The sequence below is a fragment of the Malaclemys terrapin genome, chromosome 10 (assembly GCF_027887155.1).
Source record: "Malaclemys terrapin pileata isolate rMalTer1 chromosome 10, rMalTer1.hap1, whole genome shotgun sequence".
Lineage (NCBI taxonomy): Eukaryota > Metazoa > Chordata > Testudines > Emydidae > Malaclemys > Malaclemys terrapin.
In genome coordinates, this window is record NC_071514.1 from 71,651,124 (window position 1) to 71,670,778 (window position 19,655).

Below are 19,655 nucleotides of genomic sequence, written 5' to 3' on the forward strand. Positions count from 1 at the left end.
TGTGGAAACCCTGGCAGTGCCAGAAGAACGCGCCCAGCAGCGCAGCCGGCAGCTCACTGGGCACCAGCCAGCGCAGGTGCAGCACTACCCAAACGTCAGGTGGATCACATCCACGCAGGCGCAGCTTGTGCATACATGGGAGCCCATTGACTGTTCTGCCCTGGGGCTGGAAATTGCCCTGCAGGCCTGGATTATGGGGTGCATTGCCTTCATTTCTGCAGCAAATGCCCCAGACCTCCACCCCAAAGGGAGGAACTTGCCCCCTTCAGCACGAGGCCTTCACTCCCAAAACAGGAGGGAGTCTCCCCACCCCAAAATTAGAGACTCTCCCCCCAAAACAGGGAGTCTCCCCGCACAAATAAGAGCCCCCCCAAAAACCCTGTGGGATTCTTCCCTCCCCAAATACGAGCCCCCTTCTAAGAAAGCCGCCTTCCAAATGAGAGCCCTCCCCACACCAAAACTCCTCCATTCCCCAGCATGAATGGACTCTCCCTGCTGCAGCCCCATAATCCCGCCCCTCCTGTGCTACACCACTGGGGGGGAGAGGGAGAGGCAGCCACGCTCCTAAGGGCTGACAGCACCTCTTAGAAAGGCCCCGCCCCTACCTGCCCCAATACCCGTTAGAAACACCTCGTCCCCCCTCTCCATGTCTACCCACCCCTTGGGGAAGCCCTGTCCCTCGCTTGATCCCCGCCCCGCCCATTTTCAAAAGCCACGCCCACTACACTGTCCGTTCCGCCCCTCCCCCTAGAGAAGGCTGGTCTAGTCTCATGGGATCCCCGCCCCGTCTCCGTGGAGGCTCCGCCCCCTCACGGAAGCCCTGCCCCGTCTGGGGAAAATGTGAAGGAGAGTGGGTTTCACTTCCGGAGCACCTTGTCCCCACCCCCGGGTTCACTTCCGGTGTTGTCGGGAAAGGCGGGTCCCCGTTCTTGGTACTGCTGCCGGAGGGAGGGTGGGAGTTGAGGTCTCATGGAGCCGTAGCTGTGAGGAGTCCCCGGCCCGGGCCCGGTGTGGGAGCCGGGCGGAGGCTGGACACGGGAGCCCCCGGAGCCGGAGGAGATGGACAAACTGACCATCATCTCAGGATGCCTCTTTCTGGCCGCCGACATCTTCGCCATCGCGAGCCTGGCGAACCCGGACTGGATCAACACCGGGGAGTCCGCGGGTGAGAGGCTGAGCGGGCCTGGAGCGGATCAACAGCGAGGGGTCAGGGTGCAGCGGTCGGGGGCGGAGTGGATCAAAGCCAGGGCTCCGGGGGGTGGTGAGGGGGCCCGGACTGGGTAAGCAGCAGGTGAAGGGGGCTGGGGGAGCTGGATCGTTCCTTACTGGGGAGTCTGTGGGTGAGGGGCCTGGGGGACTTCGGCTGGAACTGGGAACATGCGGCGGGAGCGGGCGCAGGGCCACTGGGAGTGGGTCAGCACCACAGAGCCTATGGCTGGGAGGCGACGGGCACAGCCTGAATTGACACCAGGAGCCTTCGGATGGGGAAGCTGAGGGACGGGGACTAAGTCACAGGGAGCAGTCAAGGTGGAGTGGGGGGACCCTGCTTAAATGAATATGTGTGGGGAGTTCCCAGGTGAAGGAGGATGGTAGTTCTGAGTATTGGCGAAATCTGGACTAGATAATCTTTGGGGAGTCAGAGATGAGAGGGGCTTGGGTACTGCAGAGTCTGAGCTGAGAAGTTGATACTCTAGCTGGTCGGGACAGGATATATTCTGGTGGAAATCTATAGAAGGGCTCGAGGGACATGGGGCAGGTGAGTCTGGCCAACACGGGTCTGGATCAATGGGAGTAATCTATAGATTGGGTGAGCTATTCTGTGAGAGGAAACTCTGCAGGTGAGAGATTCTAGGGCACTGCCTGGCCAATTTGAACTGGATCAGTATTGGGGGAAATATGTGTGCATAGCTAGGCAACCATATTGGAGTAAAAATGGTGAGAGATGTGGACAAGAAGCCAGTTTGGTTTGGATCAGTGCTGGAATATCTCGTGATGAGATCTGAAGTGGGATCAATCCTGGGTAGTCCACAATAAGAGAGTGCAGATTGTTCAGCCTCACCAGCCCAGACTGGATCAAGACCAGGTTGTGGAGTCACAGAGAATACCAGCCTGGCTGAATTGGACTGGAGTAATAACAGTAAGTTCACACTGAGAAAACCCTGGGATAAGGGGCAAGATGGAGCCTGATCTGTCAACTCAGTCAGAACATAAGAATGGCCATACTGGTTCTGACCAGTGGTCCATCAAGCCCAGTATTCTGTCTTCCAAAAGTGGCCTGTGCCAGATGCTTCAGAGGGAGTGAACAGAAAAGGTCAGTGTATTGAGAGATTCATACCCTGTCCTCCAGTACCAGCTTCTAGCAGTCACAGATTTAGGGACACCCGGAGCATGGGGTTGCATCCCTGATCATCTTGGCTAATAGCTATTGATGAACCAGTCCTCCACGAACTTATCTAATTCACTTTGAACCCACTTATACTTTTGGCCTTCACAAGATCCCATGGCAACAGGTTCCACAAGTTGACTGTGCATTGTATGAAGAAGTACTTCCTTATGTTTGGTTTAATCCTGCTGTTTATTAATTTAATTGGGTGACCCCTGGTTCATGTTTTATGTGAAGGGGTAAATAACATTTCCTTATTCACTTTCTCCACACCATTCATGATTTTATAGACCTCTATCATATCCCCCATCATTTGTCTCTTTTCCAAGCTGAACAGTCCCAGTCTTTTTAATCTCTCTTTATGTGGAAGTTGTTCCCAACCCTTAATCATTTTTGTTGCACTTCTCTCTGCTTTTTCCCATTCTAATATATCTTTTTTTGAAATTGGGCAACCAGAACTGCATACAGTAGTCAAGCTATGGGTGTATTGTGGATTTATATAAAGGCATTATGATATTCTCTGTCTTATTATCTATCCTTTTCCTAATGGTTCCCAACATTCTGCTAGCTTTTTTGACTTCTGCACATTTATCAGATGTTTTCAGAGAACTATCCATGATGACTCCAAGATCTCTTTCTTGAGTGGTAACAGTTAATGTAGACCCCATTATTTTGTATGTATAATTGGGATTATGTTTTCCAACGTGCATTACTGTGCATTTATCAATGATGAATTTCATTTGCCATTTTCTTGCCCAGTCACATAGTTTTGTGAGATCCGTTTGTAACTCTTTGCAGTCTGCTTTGGACTTAACTATTCTGAGTAATTTTGTATTGTCTGCAAACTTTCCCACCTCACTGTTTACCCTTTTTTCCAGATCATTTATGGATAACTTTGAACAGCTCTGGTCCCAGTACAGCTTCTTGCGGGATTCTGCTATTTATCTCTATCCACTATAAAAACTGACCACTTATTCCTAGCTATTGTATCTTTTCCCTAGTTACTGATCCATGAGAGCAGTCATGGGATAAGGTCCTTACTTTGCTTAAGAGCCTTTGGCGAGGAACCTTGTCAAAGGCTTTCTGAAAGACCAAATACACTATGTCCACTGGATCACCTCTGTCCACATGTTTGTTGACAGCTTCAAATAATTCTGATACATTGGTGAGGCATGATTTCCCCTTACAAAAGCTGTGTTGACTCTTCCCAACTTACCGTGTTCATTTACAGTTTCAACCAATTTGTCTAGTACTGAAGTCAGGCTTACTGGCCTGTAATTGACAAGATTGCCTCTGTAGCCTTTTTTAAAGATTAGTGACACATTAGCTATCCACCAGTCATCTGGTACAGATGCTGATTTAAGTGACAGATTATATACCACAAAAACAACACAGTTAGTAGTTTCATATTTGAGTTCCTTCAAAACTCTTGGCTGAATACTATCTGGTCCAATTTATTATTGTTTAAATTAATGTTCTGATCTAATGCTTCTGTGCTGAACTTTGCTGCCATCCTATCTATGATCAGGGGTGGCTGCTGGTTCAGAGATGTTGCTGCATAATGCATAGTGCAGGGACAGCTGGACAGCAGTTTTTGGAAGAAAAGAGGATTTAGAATAGGTTACTATCAGCTTCTGTGTTATAAGTTTGTGCTGAGATTCTCTTTTGATTTCCCCCCTACCCCCACACAACTTTCACATCTTCACTGCTTGATGTTTAGGCCCTGCCAGAGGGTTTAAATAAACTCATTGAAATGTAGACTATTAATGAACAGTGGTGGTTCATAGATTTCTAATTTTGGTGTAGCAAAGCAATTAGAAACAAGTCAGCTTTTAGGGGTTGATTAATGTTTAGCCACAGGAGTGCCCAGTCATTCAATATGGGAGTTGGGGCGGCGTTTTAGGTACCCCTGTCTATTGTTATGGAAACTTTTTGCCCCTTGCTAATGGCACTGAGGAAAACAATAGGGCATTTTCCCCTTCCAGAGTTAAGCATGCAAGGACCTCCTAGCTGACTACATCACTTTTCCTATAGCTAGTTGTGATTATCTCCCTTATGCCTTGTCTGCGGGTCAGTTGTCTTCTGTTATAACTCTGCTACTACGCGGAACTCTAGGTAGTGAGCCATTGTGCAAGGATTTTTAAATCTAATAAAGTTGAATATGTTTAAAATATGTAGATACGTGTTTTTTTTTTTTTGTAAATCACTGCTCATGTTATTCTATCACACAGACCTGGAAGGGCTCAACAGGCTTCTGTTTGTTTCCTATCACACTGGACCCATGTGCTCTTAAGCTTTCCTTGATCTGAGTAGACTGCAGCCCTGTCTTTTTCTTTTGCTTCTCTGACATGCTTCCTTGATACAGGCTCTGTCTGTTACCCCTTCCTGGAGATGGAGCCCCAAGGCCCTGCCGGCTTAGGCCTCCAGGACTAGTGCTCCCAAATAGCTTAAGCATACCCTTTCCCAGAGCTCCAACCTTGTGGGTGCTCTTCAGGGACACATGGTAGTAGGGGGCAGGGTGGATGGGAAACAGACACAGACTTTGTAAGGGATCCCAAAACCCAATCATACTACTTTAGGTAGCACAAAAGATATATAGACCTTGGCAAAACAATAAAACATCTATATGCCTTTCCTTGTCTCAGTTTTCTCACTGCTTTTAGGTGTTCTTTGGCCTCAGGTCAGATTCGTCTAAGGCAATGGTTCTCAACCAGGGGTATGCAGAGATCTTCCAGGGGGTACATCAACTCATCTAGATATTTGCCTAGTTTTACCACAGTCTACATAAAAAGCACTAGCAAAATCAGTACAAACTAAAATTTCATAAATTTCTTTTTTATACTGCTCTATATACTAGACACTGAAATGTAAATACAATATTTATATTCCAATTGCTCTATTTTTGTAATATGGTAACATTATAATTTTCCAGTAATAGTGTGCTTTGACACTTGAATTATTATGTCTGATTTCGTAAGCAAGTAGTTTTTAAGTGAGGTGAAACTTGGGAGTAAGCAAGACAAATCAGCCTCCTGAAAGGGGTACAGTAGTCTGGAAAGGTTGAGAACCACTGCTCTAAGGAGTCTAGGAACAGCCCCCTCCTGCACATGACTTCTCCTCCTAATCACCCAGTTGCCTTCTTCCTCTGCTGCTTTCACAGTTAAACAGGATCCCCTGCTATGAAAGCCTGCCCCTCTCTCCTTCTTCCTCTTCCTTGCTCTGTGAGTTCCTTGAGTTTATAAGGGCTTGTCTGCATGGTGAGTTGCTGCGCAGCAAGCCAGAGTGTGATGCTACAGCACACCAGCTTGCTGTGCAGTAACTCACTGTATAGACATGACTACGGTGGCGTGTGGCTTAGTGTGCTACTACTTCAGAGTGTAGTATGCCAAGCCATGCTCTGGGACTTTCACTGCGCTGTAGCAATTTTATGGCAAATTACTGTGTGGCAACCTGGTGTGCTGAAGATTCACACCTTGTCTTGTGCAGTAACTTGCATGTAAATAAGCCCTTAGTCCTGTTACTAACACCTACTTCGTTTGTTCTGCTGCTGTAGAAATTTTGCTGCTACAAACCCCAGCCCACTTCATGGAATCTGGAGAAAACTGGCTTCCACCAGACTTTAGCCATCTCGTTCTCTCTGGGGCAGGTCTGCTCACTAGTAGGAGGCCCTTAGTTACTGTCTCTTTCAAAGGCAGACTTTGGACAGGGAACATGAGTTAAGAATATGGTAAATGGCTTAAGTATACAGAGTTCATAATATCAAACAAGTTCCTTAATTGCACATACACAGATTCCCTCAAATTGTCACCTCATCACTTTCTGTAGGACCTAAAAATGTTTTCACTTTCTCTGTTCCTGTGGAAACAGGATAACAGACACTGCTTCCAAACTATTCTGAAAACACAAATAAGCAAAGATCATGTGGATATAAAGGTGCTGCATACAGTACACTAAAACTCTTGTTAAAGAAACAAGCTTTATCACATCTCTATATAATGTAAAAATCAGTACTTGAACTGTTCTGCTGGGCAGTCATTAAATATTAGTTATATCACTGTTTATTACTTAAGGATCAGATGCCATTTCCATTCTAAATCTCCTTTTAGAGGTGCAAGTAAAACAGTCTTCATTAAGCGAAAGTTTGGCAAACCTTAGGAGTGCATGGATTTTTCTAACGCACTAGACCATTCAAGTAACGTTTTGACAGACTGAGATTCTTTTGTCGAGTGGTGCCAAAGAAGCTGCTGCGTAGATACAATCTTAAAAGAAAGTGGTTAGTTCTTTTCCTAATAAGAACGTTTCATAGATTTGTATCAACATGAAAAACAATGTATTGTTACAATGTAAAACTTTATTTTTAAAATAATTTTTTGTACTAAAAGAATAAAACATTCCAAAATAAGCATTTCATCTAAACTGATAGCGTAAGGAAAAAAAGAACTAAGGTGCCCATTATATCAAGGACTTATTGGGCTTAGTGCTGCACCTAGTACTTTTTAAGCACTATAATTACACCTGGAGGAATTTTGCACCACTGCGCAAGCGCAGAATTTATGGCCCCCACAAATATCTTTACTTTCCCACAGAAAAATGACTTTCTGACAGGGAAGCAAAGGGAAGCCACAAGAGCGGTCATGCGACCCTCCTCAGCAGTATGTTTCGGGTGCCCAGGGCAGCCAGCAGAGAGGTAAATCACTGTGGGGCAGGTGGCGGGACCGGGGAAGACCCAGCTGGTGGCTCCTACCCTGTGCTGGGCTTAGCTGCTAGTCCCGGCTGGGCTGGGGAGGACGGGACTTCATTTTCCCCTGCATGGCATCCAGGGCTATGTCAGACCCACCCCAGATTTCTCCCACGGCTGTAAGAAGCTCTGCAAACTCCCCTCCCCTGCCCCTCATGCTTCCTGCACCCATCACTCCTCAGCTGCAGGGGGAAGGATCGTTGTACAGGGAGCTGCTCCTCCATCTGCCCAACCTCCATGCATCCAGACCCCCCTCGTACCCAGACCCTCCTGATGAGCCTCCCCCCCCCCCGCACTCAGAACCCCCCCGACAAGCCTCACTTCCCCTGCACCTGGACCACTCTGATGAGCCACCTGCACCCAGATCCCCACCATACTGAGCACCACTCCCCCAGCATCTGGACCCCACCACTGAGTCCCCCATACCCTGATACACACACCCCTGCTGAGCCACAACCAGCTTCACCTGGACCCCCCTGCAGAGTCCCATCACCATTGCACCCAGAACCCCCCAACAAGGCCCTGTGCATCCAGATTTCTCCCCCCCTCCTCCTTCCCCCGCACCCATGTCAGGGTTGGGTGCAGGTCACCGCTGAATCTGTGTCTGGGGGAGAAGCTGCACAATGATCTCCCACCTCTGTTTTAGGGCGCTGTAGTAGTAGTCGTCGTCATCATCATCATCATCATAATAGTAAGGCATAGATGTGATGGAAAGCATTCATTATTTGCTTGTTTGAATTTCTGGTGTTTGGGCATATAGGAAGGACTGTTTTCTACATAGGCAGACTGTCTTAAAGGTAGATACCTGTTTCAGCCTAGTTATTTGACATAGCTAGAGGATGTATGAGAGCTCTGATCATCCTTTTCTGTTTGCTCTTTAGTGGAGACAGTATTAATTCATGTTTTTAAAGTAGCAATATATTTATTGCTGGCACACAAGGGTGCAAAATGTTGTTCCTGTATTTCCACATCTTTGTTAAACTATTCAAACTCTAGTTGGTTTTACAGAATCTGACATCAGGCCATCATTTTTCACTGAACACATATCTAGAAGCCAGTAACTTGAGTTGTTACTCCAGCATTATTTTTAAAGTGCCATAAAGTACTAGTTTGCTTTATTTTCCTGTTCACCAGTCAAATAAGTGGATTTTTCACTTTAGAAGAATCTAGCTACTATTGATACAATATGGTACGGATTAGAGCCTTTCTGATTCTAACAAGTGATTCATTTAGATATATAGTTATTAAAAGTAAAGCTCTTGCTTAATATGTGCCATACAGCTAGGATTCTCTATTAGCAAGGTGGATAAAAATCAATGATTTAAAAAAAAAATCGTTTTTTAATTTAAATCGGATTTTTTTATTTAAATTGGATTTTTTTGATAAAATGTTTTTTCCCTCAAAAAGCATCTAAAGATAAATACATTATAGCTCAAAGGTATCTCATCATGGAATAGGGATTCTAATTCCATAGTATGAGACAATATATTCATGTAATGTTTAAGAAAAGTTTTGTAAACGAGTTCCAATAATTCATGAATTAGGGACCCAATTTTATGGGGTTCCAGGGGCTTCTGTATGGAATATTTAGGTTAATCTTTCTATCTACCCAATGGGACTCAGTGCTCAGTCTAAACAGGGATTCCCAAACGTGGTTCACGGCTTGTTCGGGGTAAGCCCCTGGCGGGCCGTGAGACCCTTTGCTTACTTGAGCGTCCACAGGTACGGCCGCTCGCAGCTCCCAGTGGCTGCAGTTCACTGTTCCTGGCCAATGGGAGCTGTGGGAATGTGATTTTAAAAAACTTGAATGTTTAACTAAATTCAAAAATTCATATGCTTGTTTTGTTAAAATATTATATGTTTGCTGTTGAAGAAAAAAATCCAGAATACATAACGTTGTTGTTTTAGTTAAATAACACAATTTAAATGTCTGTCTGGTGATGTTCTCCTCCTAATACAGCATGGCAAGAAAATCCTCCAAATATTAATGATTAACGAACGTGTTGAATTGGAGATAGTTCACCTCCCAATGACTTTATAAATATCTGCTTCAATTATCTTTGGTAAATGAAATAACCAAACAATCATTCATTTTCTGATATAGCTGTAAAACTAATCTGAAAAGTTTTCAAAATAAATCACTTTAAAAACATATAGTTTGTACCTTCTAAAAATGAAACCTACATCTATCTCTGAGTTGTGAAGAATATGTATTAAGGGTATAACAACCAACAAGAATGCACTTTTATGTAGAAATCCATGATTAAATCGAGTCTTCCTGACTTTAAATCAATATGATTTAAATCAAATTCATCCTGACTATCAGTAATGTGCAAAATGGAATCCTGTTAATGACTTTTATGGCTTATTAAAAACACTTGTACTGTTTCATATTCAGTCAGTACTCACATATGAATAGCATTACATAAACTCAATTTGTATTTTTGCCAAAGTAAATATCAGTAGGTCAAACTTCTAAGCATGACCTACATTTTCACAGGTACTAGATAACTATTCTAGTTTTCTCTACAACTTTTTCTTTTCTGATCTTGGAGCACAGTGATGGGACCCAATTTTATCTTGTCTGTGGCAGAATGTAGGATTTGCTGTAACACATGGAACCACTTGTCCATTGAGTCCTGATATTCTTTTCTGGCAGCAGGTGATCTCTTGATACTTCAAAGAAGGTGACTTAGGTGATTTGTGGAATACAAAATGCTAAATGGAATAGAGGTTAGATGCTCCTATCTGAATTAGTGTCAAATACAAGTGGAGTTGAGGTGCTAGAGAACAGACATAACACTGAAGGGATTTCTATATATATTCTTTTTTAATAAAAAGAAATATGGTATGTGGGATAAGTTACATATGACATCAGTATTATTGTATTTCCATAGTGCTGATGTGCCGTACTCATGGACCAGATCCCATCATGCACGATACGGTACAAACAGAATAAAGAGACAGTGAAACTTCTTTTCATTCCCCTTCCCATGTGTGCCCCCTTCCCAAGTGTGTGAGACCAGCAAAATGGGGATATAGCCAACCAGAGGAGCCATGTGTGACAGGTTGGACCCCCCCCTTCCAGGGTGCCACCTGATGTACTGGGGTTTCACTGAGCCTGCCTGCTCCACTAGCCTGGCCTCCCTCTCCCTGTTTTGCTGAATCCGGCCCTCTGGCAGCACACAGACACAGGTAGGGATGCATCAGCTGTAGAATCACGCAGGGTCTACAAACAGCTCTCTATGGGAAGACTCCGCTAGGAAATTGCCCAGCACTCAAGTGCAGCCCTTCTCTGGAAAGTACACCCAAAATATTGTTTTGTGCTGTAGAGAAATCTGTACAACGTAAGCTCTTAAATTTGCCCCCTCCCTCAGTGTGGAGGAAGATATGCACAACTTCTTGCCCCAGTTATAAATTGCACAAACTGGGTTTTATAATAAACAAAAACAAGTTTATTAACTACAAAAGGCAGATTTTAAGTTGTTATAAGAGATTAGCAAGTAGAACAAAGCAGATTACTAAGCAAATAAAACAAAACACGCAAACTAAGCTTAAGATCTTAAAGAGATGGGAGTCAAGAAGTAATTACTCACCCTAAATGTTGCTTTTGGGCAAGTTGCGGAAATTCTTGAAGGCTAGCTACCCTGCTTGCAGCTTAAATCTTCAGACCCCGTATTCACAGACCAGATACCTTTTCCAGCCTGGGCTCAACTCTTTCTCTCTCCCCCCCCCCTTGTCTTTGTTTCTCAGATCTTTCCAGCTGTCATCTTGGGTGGGGATACAGTGAAGAGTGAACCAAGATCAACTTACTCCCCAGCCTTAAGTAGAATTTACATAAGGTGGCAACCTTTTGTTTCCCAGTCTTGATCTCCCCCTCCTTTTAGTGGAAAATCACTAGAAGTCCAAGATGGTGTTTAGTACCATGTGACATGACCACATGATCTAGTAGTGTCAAAGTAACATCCCAGGACGCTTCTCAGGAAGGAGAGAGATTAGTATCTTCAAAGTCTTATTGTTTCTTCCTAATGGCCCATCAAGGCTGATGGTCTGCTGTCTGGTAGGTGTTTCCCAAGTATACGCACAGTTGTAATTGTTACATAGTCAATATTCCTAACTTTAGATACGGAAAATATACATTTAGTAAATCATAACCTTTCCAATTATATCTCACATGACCCATCTTGCATAAAACATGTTATGCCATATTCATATCCTAACAACATTTCTATGAAGAATATGGGGTGTCACATCACACCATGAATACATGCTTTTGGGAGAAGGAATATGAAAGCAGAAGTTGGACCGGCAAAGCTTTGTGTATGATGAGTTAGGCAAGTATTTACAGAAAAATAAAAGTACTGTACAATTTCTGTGAGAAAGAAAAGAGAGCTAGATACACTTCCTCATTTCTCTTTACACCGAATCTTTTCTTGATGACAGCCTCTTAGTGTAAATGATTTATAATCATTTACATTTTAAATATTAGTCCAGTTGAATAGTGCTCACTTTAGGGCTTGAACCCCAGCACCAACATCTTTTCCTGCAGATGCATGAATGCTGCATTATCAATGCTGGGCTGTCCTAGTGCTTGGCATTTCAAATAGTTTTAGTTAATAATAGTAACATTAGTCACTGACAGCCAAAAGGTATGAACGAGCATGTTTATAGACAGCAAATACAAGGAGTCTAGCTTTGTGACGCACATCATGAAGATGACGGGCTACTTCTCTTCCCATTTTGTTTCATAGTTTTCTTTTTCCAGTGTTTCCCTCTCCTCAATCACTCTGTTCTCCCTCCCCAAGCTTTCTTGCCTTGTTTACTCTCTATACAGTGCTGCTCCACTTGCTGTTGCTGAACAATCCCTGCCCATACTGGTGGTGCACAGCTAGGATGACCATACGTCCTGTTTTGGCCAGGACAGTCCCTTTTTTAAGCCCTGTCCTGGCCCTCCCGACTTTTTTCCTAAAGGAGGCATTTGTCATGTTTGCTCTTGCTGACCTGAGCAGTTGGCAAGAGCAAACAGGACAAATGCCCACTTTTGTGGGTTTTTTTTTAAAGTGGGGTGCAGCTCAGAGGGGGTAAGTGGAGATGCCGTTTCCCTGCAGGGGGGAAGTAGGGCTGGGTGAGAGTGAGCAGCTTTCCAGCATGAGGGACCCCCACAGGGTTCCAGCAACCAGGCAACAGCATGGGGTTGGGGGAAGGCAGGCCCTCTGGCAAGCAGCTGGGGGTGTCCAATTTTCTCTTTGGGAAATATGGTAAATATCCTACGCACTGCACTTTTCTCTTTCTCTTGTTGTAGATGCTGTGAAGAGTATTGTGTAGTTCCATTTAGGGGAGAGGAGGGAGGGAAATGCAGAGGAAAAGGAGGACAGCCGTCAAACAGCCAGCAATGACCCTGCAGCTCTGAGACAGAAAAAGAGGCAGGCATCCTCTTTCCCAAGTGCTCCACTGCCAAGAGGCTGAGAATCCTGGTTTTTGAATGTCAGTAATGGCATTGGGAGTTCACTGATTTGCACACATTCTAAACTATCAGTGGATTACCATCTGACAGCTGCATAGTGGTATCTGTGAAATGAATTGGTGGTATCTGTCTAGTGCTTAGTGGAAAATGTCCACATCATAAACAACCTTCTTCCAGTTGACACTTGTTGGTAGTATCTGGAGCAGTGGTTCTCAACCAGGGGTCTCAGGCCCACTAGGGGGCCATGAGCAGGTTTCAGGGAGGCCACCAAGCAGGGCTGGCATTAGACTTGCTGGGGCCCAGGGCAGAAAACCAAAGCCCCACCATGTGGGGCTGAAGCCAAAGCCTTAGCTTCACAGGGCCCCCTGTGGCATGGGACCCCCGGCAATTGCCCTGCTATGCTGGCCCTGGCTTTTAAATGCAGAAAAACAGTTGCTGTGGCACAGACAGGCTGGGGGATTTTTATAGCATGTTGGGTAGCCTCAGAAAGAAAAAGGTTGAGAACCCCTGATGTAACCTGACCCTGTCTTCTCAGGCCATGGTGAGATGTGTGGACGTGTGCTGTTAGTATTGTGATGGTAAACAGAGACTTCCATATGCAAACTTGCGATACAGAGGAGACTTTCAAAAGCACCAAGGAATTGAGAAGTACAGTTTCCATTGATTTTCAGCGCAGTTTTGGTTGCCCCCTGGAAATAACCTTTCCTTCCTAGGTGTCATCTGTAAGTGCCTGCTGTTCAGTTATTCAAACAAATCATAATGGCTTCCCATGGCATAGGGTTATACGGTAGTTAAATTATTAAAAAGTTATAATGCAGACAGAACCAAGGAATATGCTGGTCCAAGAAAAATATTAATACCATATGTCTTTAAAGTATTATGAAAGTAGTCTTTTGACTAAAATTTAAAAGAATAAAAGCTGCAAAAGGAAATGGTTCTGTTTTTAAAAAGTAGACTTTCTAAGTCCATTGAATTGCACTAGTTACCTTACTTTGAAATATAGCTGGGTGAAATTCACTTTTTTGTGTGTGCAGTTTTTTACTCTTCCTCTTATTCAGTTTTGATAATAAAAGTACTCTCTTCACTCAAAAAGGCCCCATTTTCACTCTGAAATAGGCCTGAGTTTCAGAAACAGGTTAATAGTTATGCTCAGTGTAAACCAACAGCTTTTAAGCATGATCCTCCCTGTGTAGATAGGACCAAAGTGTTATAGCCAGGTAGAAATTGTGCTTTAAACTTGGTAAAGTCCATGTTTAACTGTTCTTGAGAAGTCATTTTCAGAGTATGCATGATCCTTTTTTTAAAAGCCTCCAGATTCTTCCTTCCACTTTTTGCATGTGACCGTTTTGGGAAGGGGAAGGAGGACAGAGAGTGAGTTTCCCTTGAAGGCAGCCTCTGTTGGTAGGCTTTTGAAAACAAGGACTTACCCTGGAGAAAAGGATAACAAAATATGCTCTGAGAGTGAGACCACCCTTAAATTTACTCCCTCATTTGCTCCCCTCCTTTGTCCTTAAGGCTCACCTTTGTTGGCAGCAAACCAGTTGCAAAACATCTGACATTTTAAACTTGCACGAGAAACTTTCAACAACCTTTTATATACTATAGCCAGTTCCCTTTTAAAAATCAAATGGGAAATTATACTAATATATTGTCTGTCCTCAGGGTGAGACACAGCCAATAACATTAATGGGAATTAGGTACATGTCCAAGGAAGAATATGCTCTCTAGTGGTATTGTTTCACATTTTGTAAAATAGATGACAGCCAGCATTGAACTACTTCAACCTATATCATTAATTGCTATAAACAGGTTGTATGCAGCTGTTCATTGACTTTGGTTTTTATTGCTGTTGGCTGTTGTATTCAACTTGAACTCTTACCTTGATTGCTCTGAAATAGGGGAAGCCATATGACCTGAGACACTTTCTTTAATTGGCAGAGGCTTGATGCCTTAAAGCAGTGTTTCCCAAACTTGGGACGCCGCTTGTTTAGGGAAAGCCCCTGGCGGGCCGGGCCGGTTTGTTTACCTGCCGCGTCCGCAGGTCTGGCCGATCGCGGCTCCCATTGGCCGCGGTTCACTGCTCTAGGCCAATGGGAGCTGCTGGAAGCGGCACGGGCCGAGGGACATGCTGGCCGCCGCTTCCAGCAGCCCCCATTGGCGTGTTGTGCTACCATGTGAGTAGACTATGACGTAGGTCAGTGCTTCTCAAAGCCAGGCCGCCGCTTGTTCAGTGAAAGCCCCTGGCGGTCCGGGCCGGTTTGTTTACCTGCCGCGTCCGCAGGTTCGGCCGATCGCAGCTCCCACTGGCCGCGGTTCCCCGTCCCAGGCCAATGGGAGCTGCGGGAAGTGGCACGGGCTGAGGGATGTGCTGGCCGCCGCTTCCCACAGCCCCCGTTGGCCTGGAGCGGTGAACCGTGGCCAGTGGGAGCCGCGATCGGCCGAACCTGCGGACGCAGCAGGTAAACAAACCGGCCTGGACCACCAGGGGCTTTCCCTGAACAAGCGGCAGACCAGCTTTGAGAAGCACTGACGTAGGTCACATAATGTCATTGTCTGATGTAAAAATTGACCAGACTTGAACAGTAACTTAGCAGAAGTGAGACTGAAATAATTAACAGGTCTTCATCATTCTTTCAGAGAAGCCCCCGGTGGTACTTTAATATGTGATCTATTGAGGAGTATCATTTTACGTTCCTGTCTGAAGCCAAATATAACTCATCAGAAGTTAAATGGCAGAACAGCTGTAGTATCATAGCTTCTGGCTTCCCTTCAAAAGTTAGGAACAAAACTGCAGCAGTTGATTAGAAAAATCACTTTAAATATTGGATACTGGTATAGTAAATATATCAATGTAGTTGCATTTAGGCACTTTGCAATCAAGCTTTCAGTTTTCAAGGTGCATGGGTTTGGCTGTTTGCACAAATTTTGTATTAAACGTGCAAGAAGAAAGTTCTTGTCCTTTCAGCCCAGTCACACTTTAAAATTTCTAAAGGTTCTAGTTCTCATTGACATCATCATCTTATTGTGGCAATGCTTATAATGTCAAAATAAACTACCAGAGGATGCACATTTTTAGAGATCCTGATTACGCACATTTTAAATAATGCTGTGCTATAAACTAGGAAAGATTACCCTTAGCATGGGCTGATTTCTTGGCTCTGGTATGTAAGAGCACAGAAGAGTCTTTGTTTTGTTCTTGGGAGAGCTATTTCTGTGTTGTTGCCTGAGGATAACTTTCTCAACGTGTGGTGGTCCATCTTGTCTAAAAATACATACATTAAATAAACTCCAATACCTGTGTGGTACTGGAAACCCAGAATGTTGGAATCAGAAAATAGACTAGCCTTAACTGGATCATATCCTCTTATTTTTAAGCTGAGTTCAATTAAAAATATTTATATGTGGGGCTCATGCATTTAAATGTCTGTTACTTGTAGAGGAGGAGTTTAAAGCTGGTCCTAGTGTCTCAGTAGCAGTGATCATTTATCTTTCTTACTTTTTAGTATGGTTTGGTTTTTTTGGTCTGAATTTAGCACTGATGCAAGGTCCTGCATCAAGAGCTCTTAAGACCTAAGTTGTCATCATAGCCACAGTATAGACACAGCATGGAGAGCAGCAGCAGGGCAAGCTTTCCTGCCTTGCTCTGCTAACATGCATCAATCCTAACTTGGAGGCTGACTTAGAATAGTTCAGTTTCAGGACTCATCAGTTCTTGACACATCTCCTCAGAGTGCCAAGAAGGATCCAGTCAATGCCACTGTGATTGTTTTTGTGATGTGGACTCTGAGATGGTGGTCCATCCAGACAACTTGCTTCATTGACTACTGAATAATAATCTGAATAACAACTTTTGGTCACTATCTTTGTGGACTGAGTTTGAACTAGTGACCTAGTGTCCTATTCTGAGTGTCCTAAGATGTCCTATTCTAATACCACAGACACAGGGTCTTAAGAGTTTTTAAGCATCTCTGTGGGAGGAAGGGGGCATTCTGTCATTAAGGGAAAGAATAGTCTTTATATAGAAGGGAGATAAGATAGTCTCTGTGAATTGGCTTCAGTGGGACAGTGGTTATTTCCTCACCTCCAAAGTCAAAATTCAGAGTGGAGGGGAAACGGTGGGTTTCGTAGCACAGTCAATCTCTCTGTGTAGCTTAATATTGATTTAACATAAGTTATTCTTAAAAAGATGACTTTTCAAGCAAACCTAAAGTCTGTGCCTTATCTGAATCTCTCTTAAAATTCTTTGAATGTTTTTTAAACTATTTTTTTTTCCTTACTCTGTGACTTAGGTGAACATCTTGTTATCTGGCCTTTCTAAAGTCTTAGCTCCACTTTCTTTGCTGGTTTACAGTCTATGTATCCTAATTTTATGGACACTTATAGTTTCTCTTAAGACACAATAGAAATAAAATCAAGCACTACAAGCTCCCGATGTCGTCAGTGGGAGGCTTGTGTGTAACGGTTATAGTCTTGGGCCCTTAGGGTATGTCTGCACTGCAGTTCAACGTCCGTGGCTGACTTGTGTCAGCTGACTCAGGCTCATGGGGCTATGGGGCTATCTAATGAAGATGTAGACCCTCTCCCCTCACAGGGTCCCAGAGCCCGGCTCTGGCCCAACCCTGAACACCTACATCTCAATTAAATAGCCCCATGAGCCAAAGTTGGCTGACATAGGTCAGCTGCATATGTTGAATTGCAGTGTAGACTTACTCTTGGTCAGCCAAATGTTAATTCTAGTTCATTGTTTTTTTTACATAAAATTGAAAGATAAATAGTATAACTATATTGATCACTAAAAACGAGGAGTCCTTGTGGCACCTTAGAGACTAACAAATTTATTTGGGCATAAGCTTTCGTGGGCTAAAACCCACAAAGACTCCTTGTTGTTTTTGCTGATACAGACTAACACGCCTACCACTCTGAAATCTATCTTAATCAGTGGAATTGATGTGATGCATAATGTAGAGTGTTGGCCTAGTTTATTTGAAACTACTTTGCAAAGCTTCCTTCAAAAACTGTGTCTTAGCAGTAGAATGAGATGTGATATCTCAGTGCTTCTCATAATGAGCTCCATGAACTGGAACTTGAAGGGACACTACTTTCTAAAGAGTTCTTCCAGAAAGGAAAATATTATGGGCAAACCCTCTGTAAATATGACATGTTAACAGAAGAATGTAGTCAATTAGAAATCTCTGTTTTTATGACCATAGCGCATTCTTACAGGAACAAATGGGTTCTCAGGCCTTGGGCTTTGTCCCATTAGTGTTAAAGTAAGGGCGGGGAGTGGATCAATATTGCAGCTGGACAGTCCATAGAATACTAGCCTACTTCAAAGGGAGACTGCTAGGCTTTTAGGCCATAGTTACAGTAATTGGCAGATAATTAAGGAGGAAAGACCAGAATGCTAAAAAAAAATTAGAATTTGCATCCTAAAGACAGGAAAGGTAATTATTCTAAACTCATATAAACATCATTTTGAGCTTCTGTACTTTTTTAGCATTTGCAGTAAATGGTTAGCCCTCTGTTTTGCAACACATTTATCACCATCTGAATTCAGCCTTCTGCATTCATAAATCTTATTTCAACAAGTCTGGACTTGTTCACCTTTCAGTCTGCAGACTGAACAACAGGCTTAGTATCTGTGCAGTAGAAAACAAATCTATCATGCTTCTTTCTGAATATTTGGATAAGAAAATTGAAGTCCTTTAGAGGCTTAAACACTAAATTACTCCCGTCGGACCTAACCTGTGAAGAAAATCCTTGTTTAAGAACAATAGAAAATAAACTACCTTGTGCTTTACTGGAAATGTTGTTTGCATCCAGATGACTCTAGCCAGTTTGTTAAATCCGTGTGCTACCTCCCTCTGCCTTACCATAGTGCTAATTATTTGGAGGTAAATTATTGTAGGGCTAAATTGTCACATGGCTTCATAGGTTAATTTCTTCGTTGAAATCCATAGTCGTCTCATCAGACAGCATTTTAATAATTAAAGAGAAGTTCCCACACGTCTTGCATGCTGATATGGGGTTGTGTACAGGGATAAAGTAACAGTGAATGTATGTATGGAAAGAGGAGGAATTGTTATATTGAGGAGACTTATTTTAAACTACTGTGAAATAATTTAGGAGTGGAGGCCTAGAACAGGTTACATATGTCTTTTATCAGTAGACAGAGCCAGGGAAAAATCACTTGCTTGGGAGAAGTGTGTCAGGAATCTTTACGTTGGGAACCTCTCTGTATTAATTACAAATATTTATTCTAACTTGCCTTTTAGGCAAAAAATAGGTCCTTAATTCTACACAACTGTAGATCCATCAATGATAGAAGCTGGACTTACACTGTGGTGGTGTATACATCTCAAATTTTCAATTGTAGGCACTGAAAGCCTCTATACCTTTCTTGTTGCAAAGCCTTCCCCAAAAAGAACATTTGCCCTTTTATATCATCCATACAGAGAAAATCTTCAAGCAGTAATAACAGAAGTGTGAACTGCTGTATACTCCCCCCACACTCTCTACCCGCAGGCTCCTCAATGGTTATATGTATACTAGAATATTTGGACCTGTAACTACTACCAAGTGCAACTTCATTGGCATCATTTGGAAGTGGTAGCATTGTTGTACACTTCAGTGTAGTCAGGGCTTGTGCATTTTTACTGCCAGGTCGTAGAGTATGATGTAGCAAGTCTGATCCCTAAGCTACGAGTAGAGCTGTAGCAGTTGGGAATTACGGATCTGAAAAGCCAGTTGTAGACAAGGCCAATAAGGTTGAACTTCAAAGCTTTCCTGTGAGTAGTTGGTGTTAACACACTTCATGAACCGGCAGGTTATAAAATTATGCTTTAATTGTGCAGGATAACCTATACCGCTCTATCACCTGTAATTTTGTAGGTATAATCCAGGTTTGGTTTTGTTGTCATGCTGTATGTAGTGAAGCAATGAAGTGAGAAAATAGGGGGTTGTCTGGTTTCCTTGTGAATCATTAATTATGTGTGTATATATATGAGTCTTTCTGGAAAATGTCTTGAGATGGCACTGCATATGGCTATGTAAATGTTTTTAAGCTAGGT

General features: G+C 43.4%; 1 protein-coding gene across 1 annotated transcript in view; it reads left to right on the forward strand.

Moving 5' to 3' along the window:
* Nucleotides 1-891: 891 nt before the first annotated feature.
* The window catches only part of MOSMO (modulator of smoothened), a 110,830-nt gene continuing 92,066 nt past the window's right edge, over nt 892-19,655 (forward strand). The window contains exon 1 of the mRNA XM_054042000.1: nt 892-1,165. Coding sequence (XP_053897975.1) covers nt 1,060-1,165 — 106 coding nt within the window. The 5' untranslated portion in view covers nt 892-1,059. The remainder of the gene's footprint in view (nt 1,166-19,655) is intronic.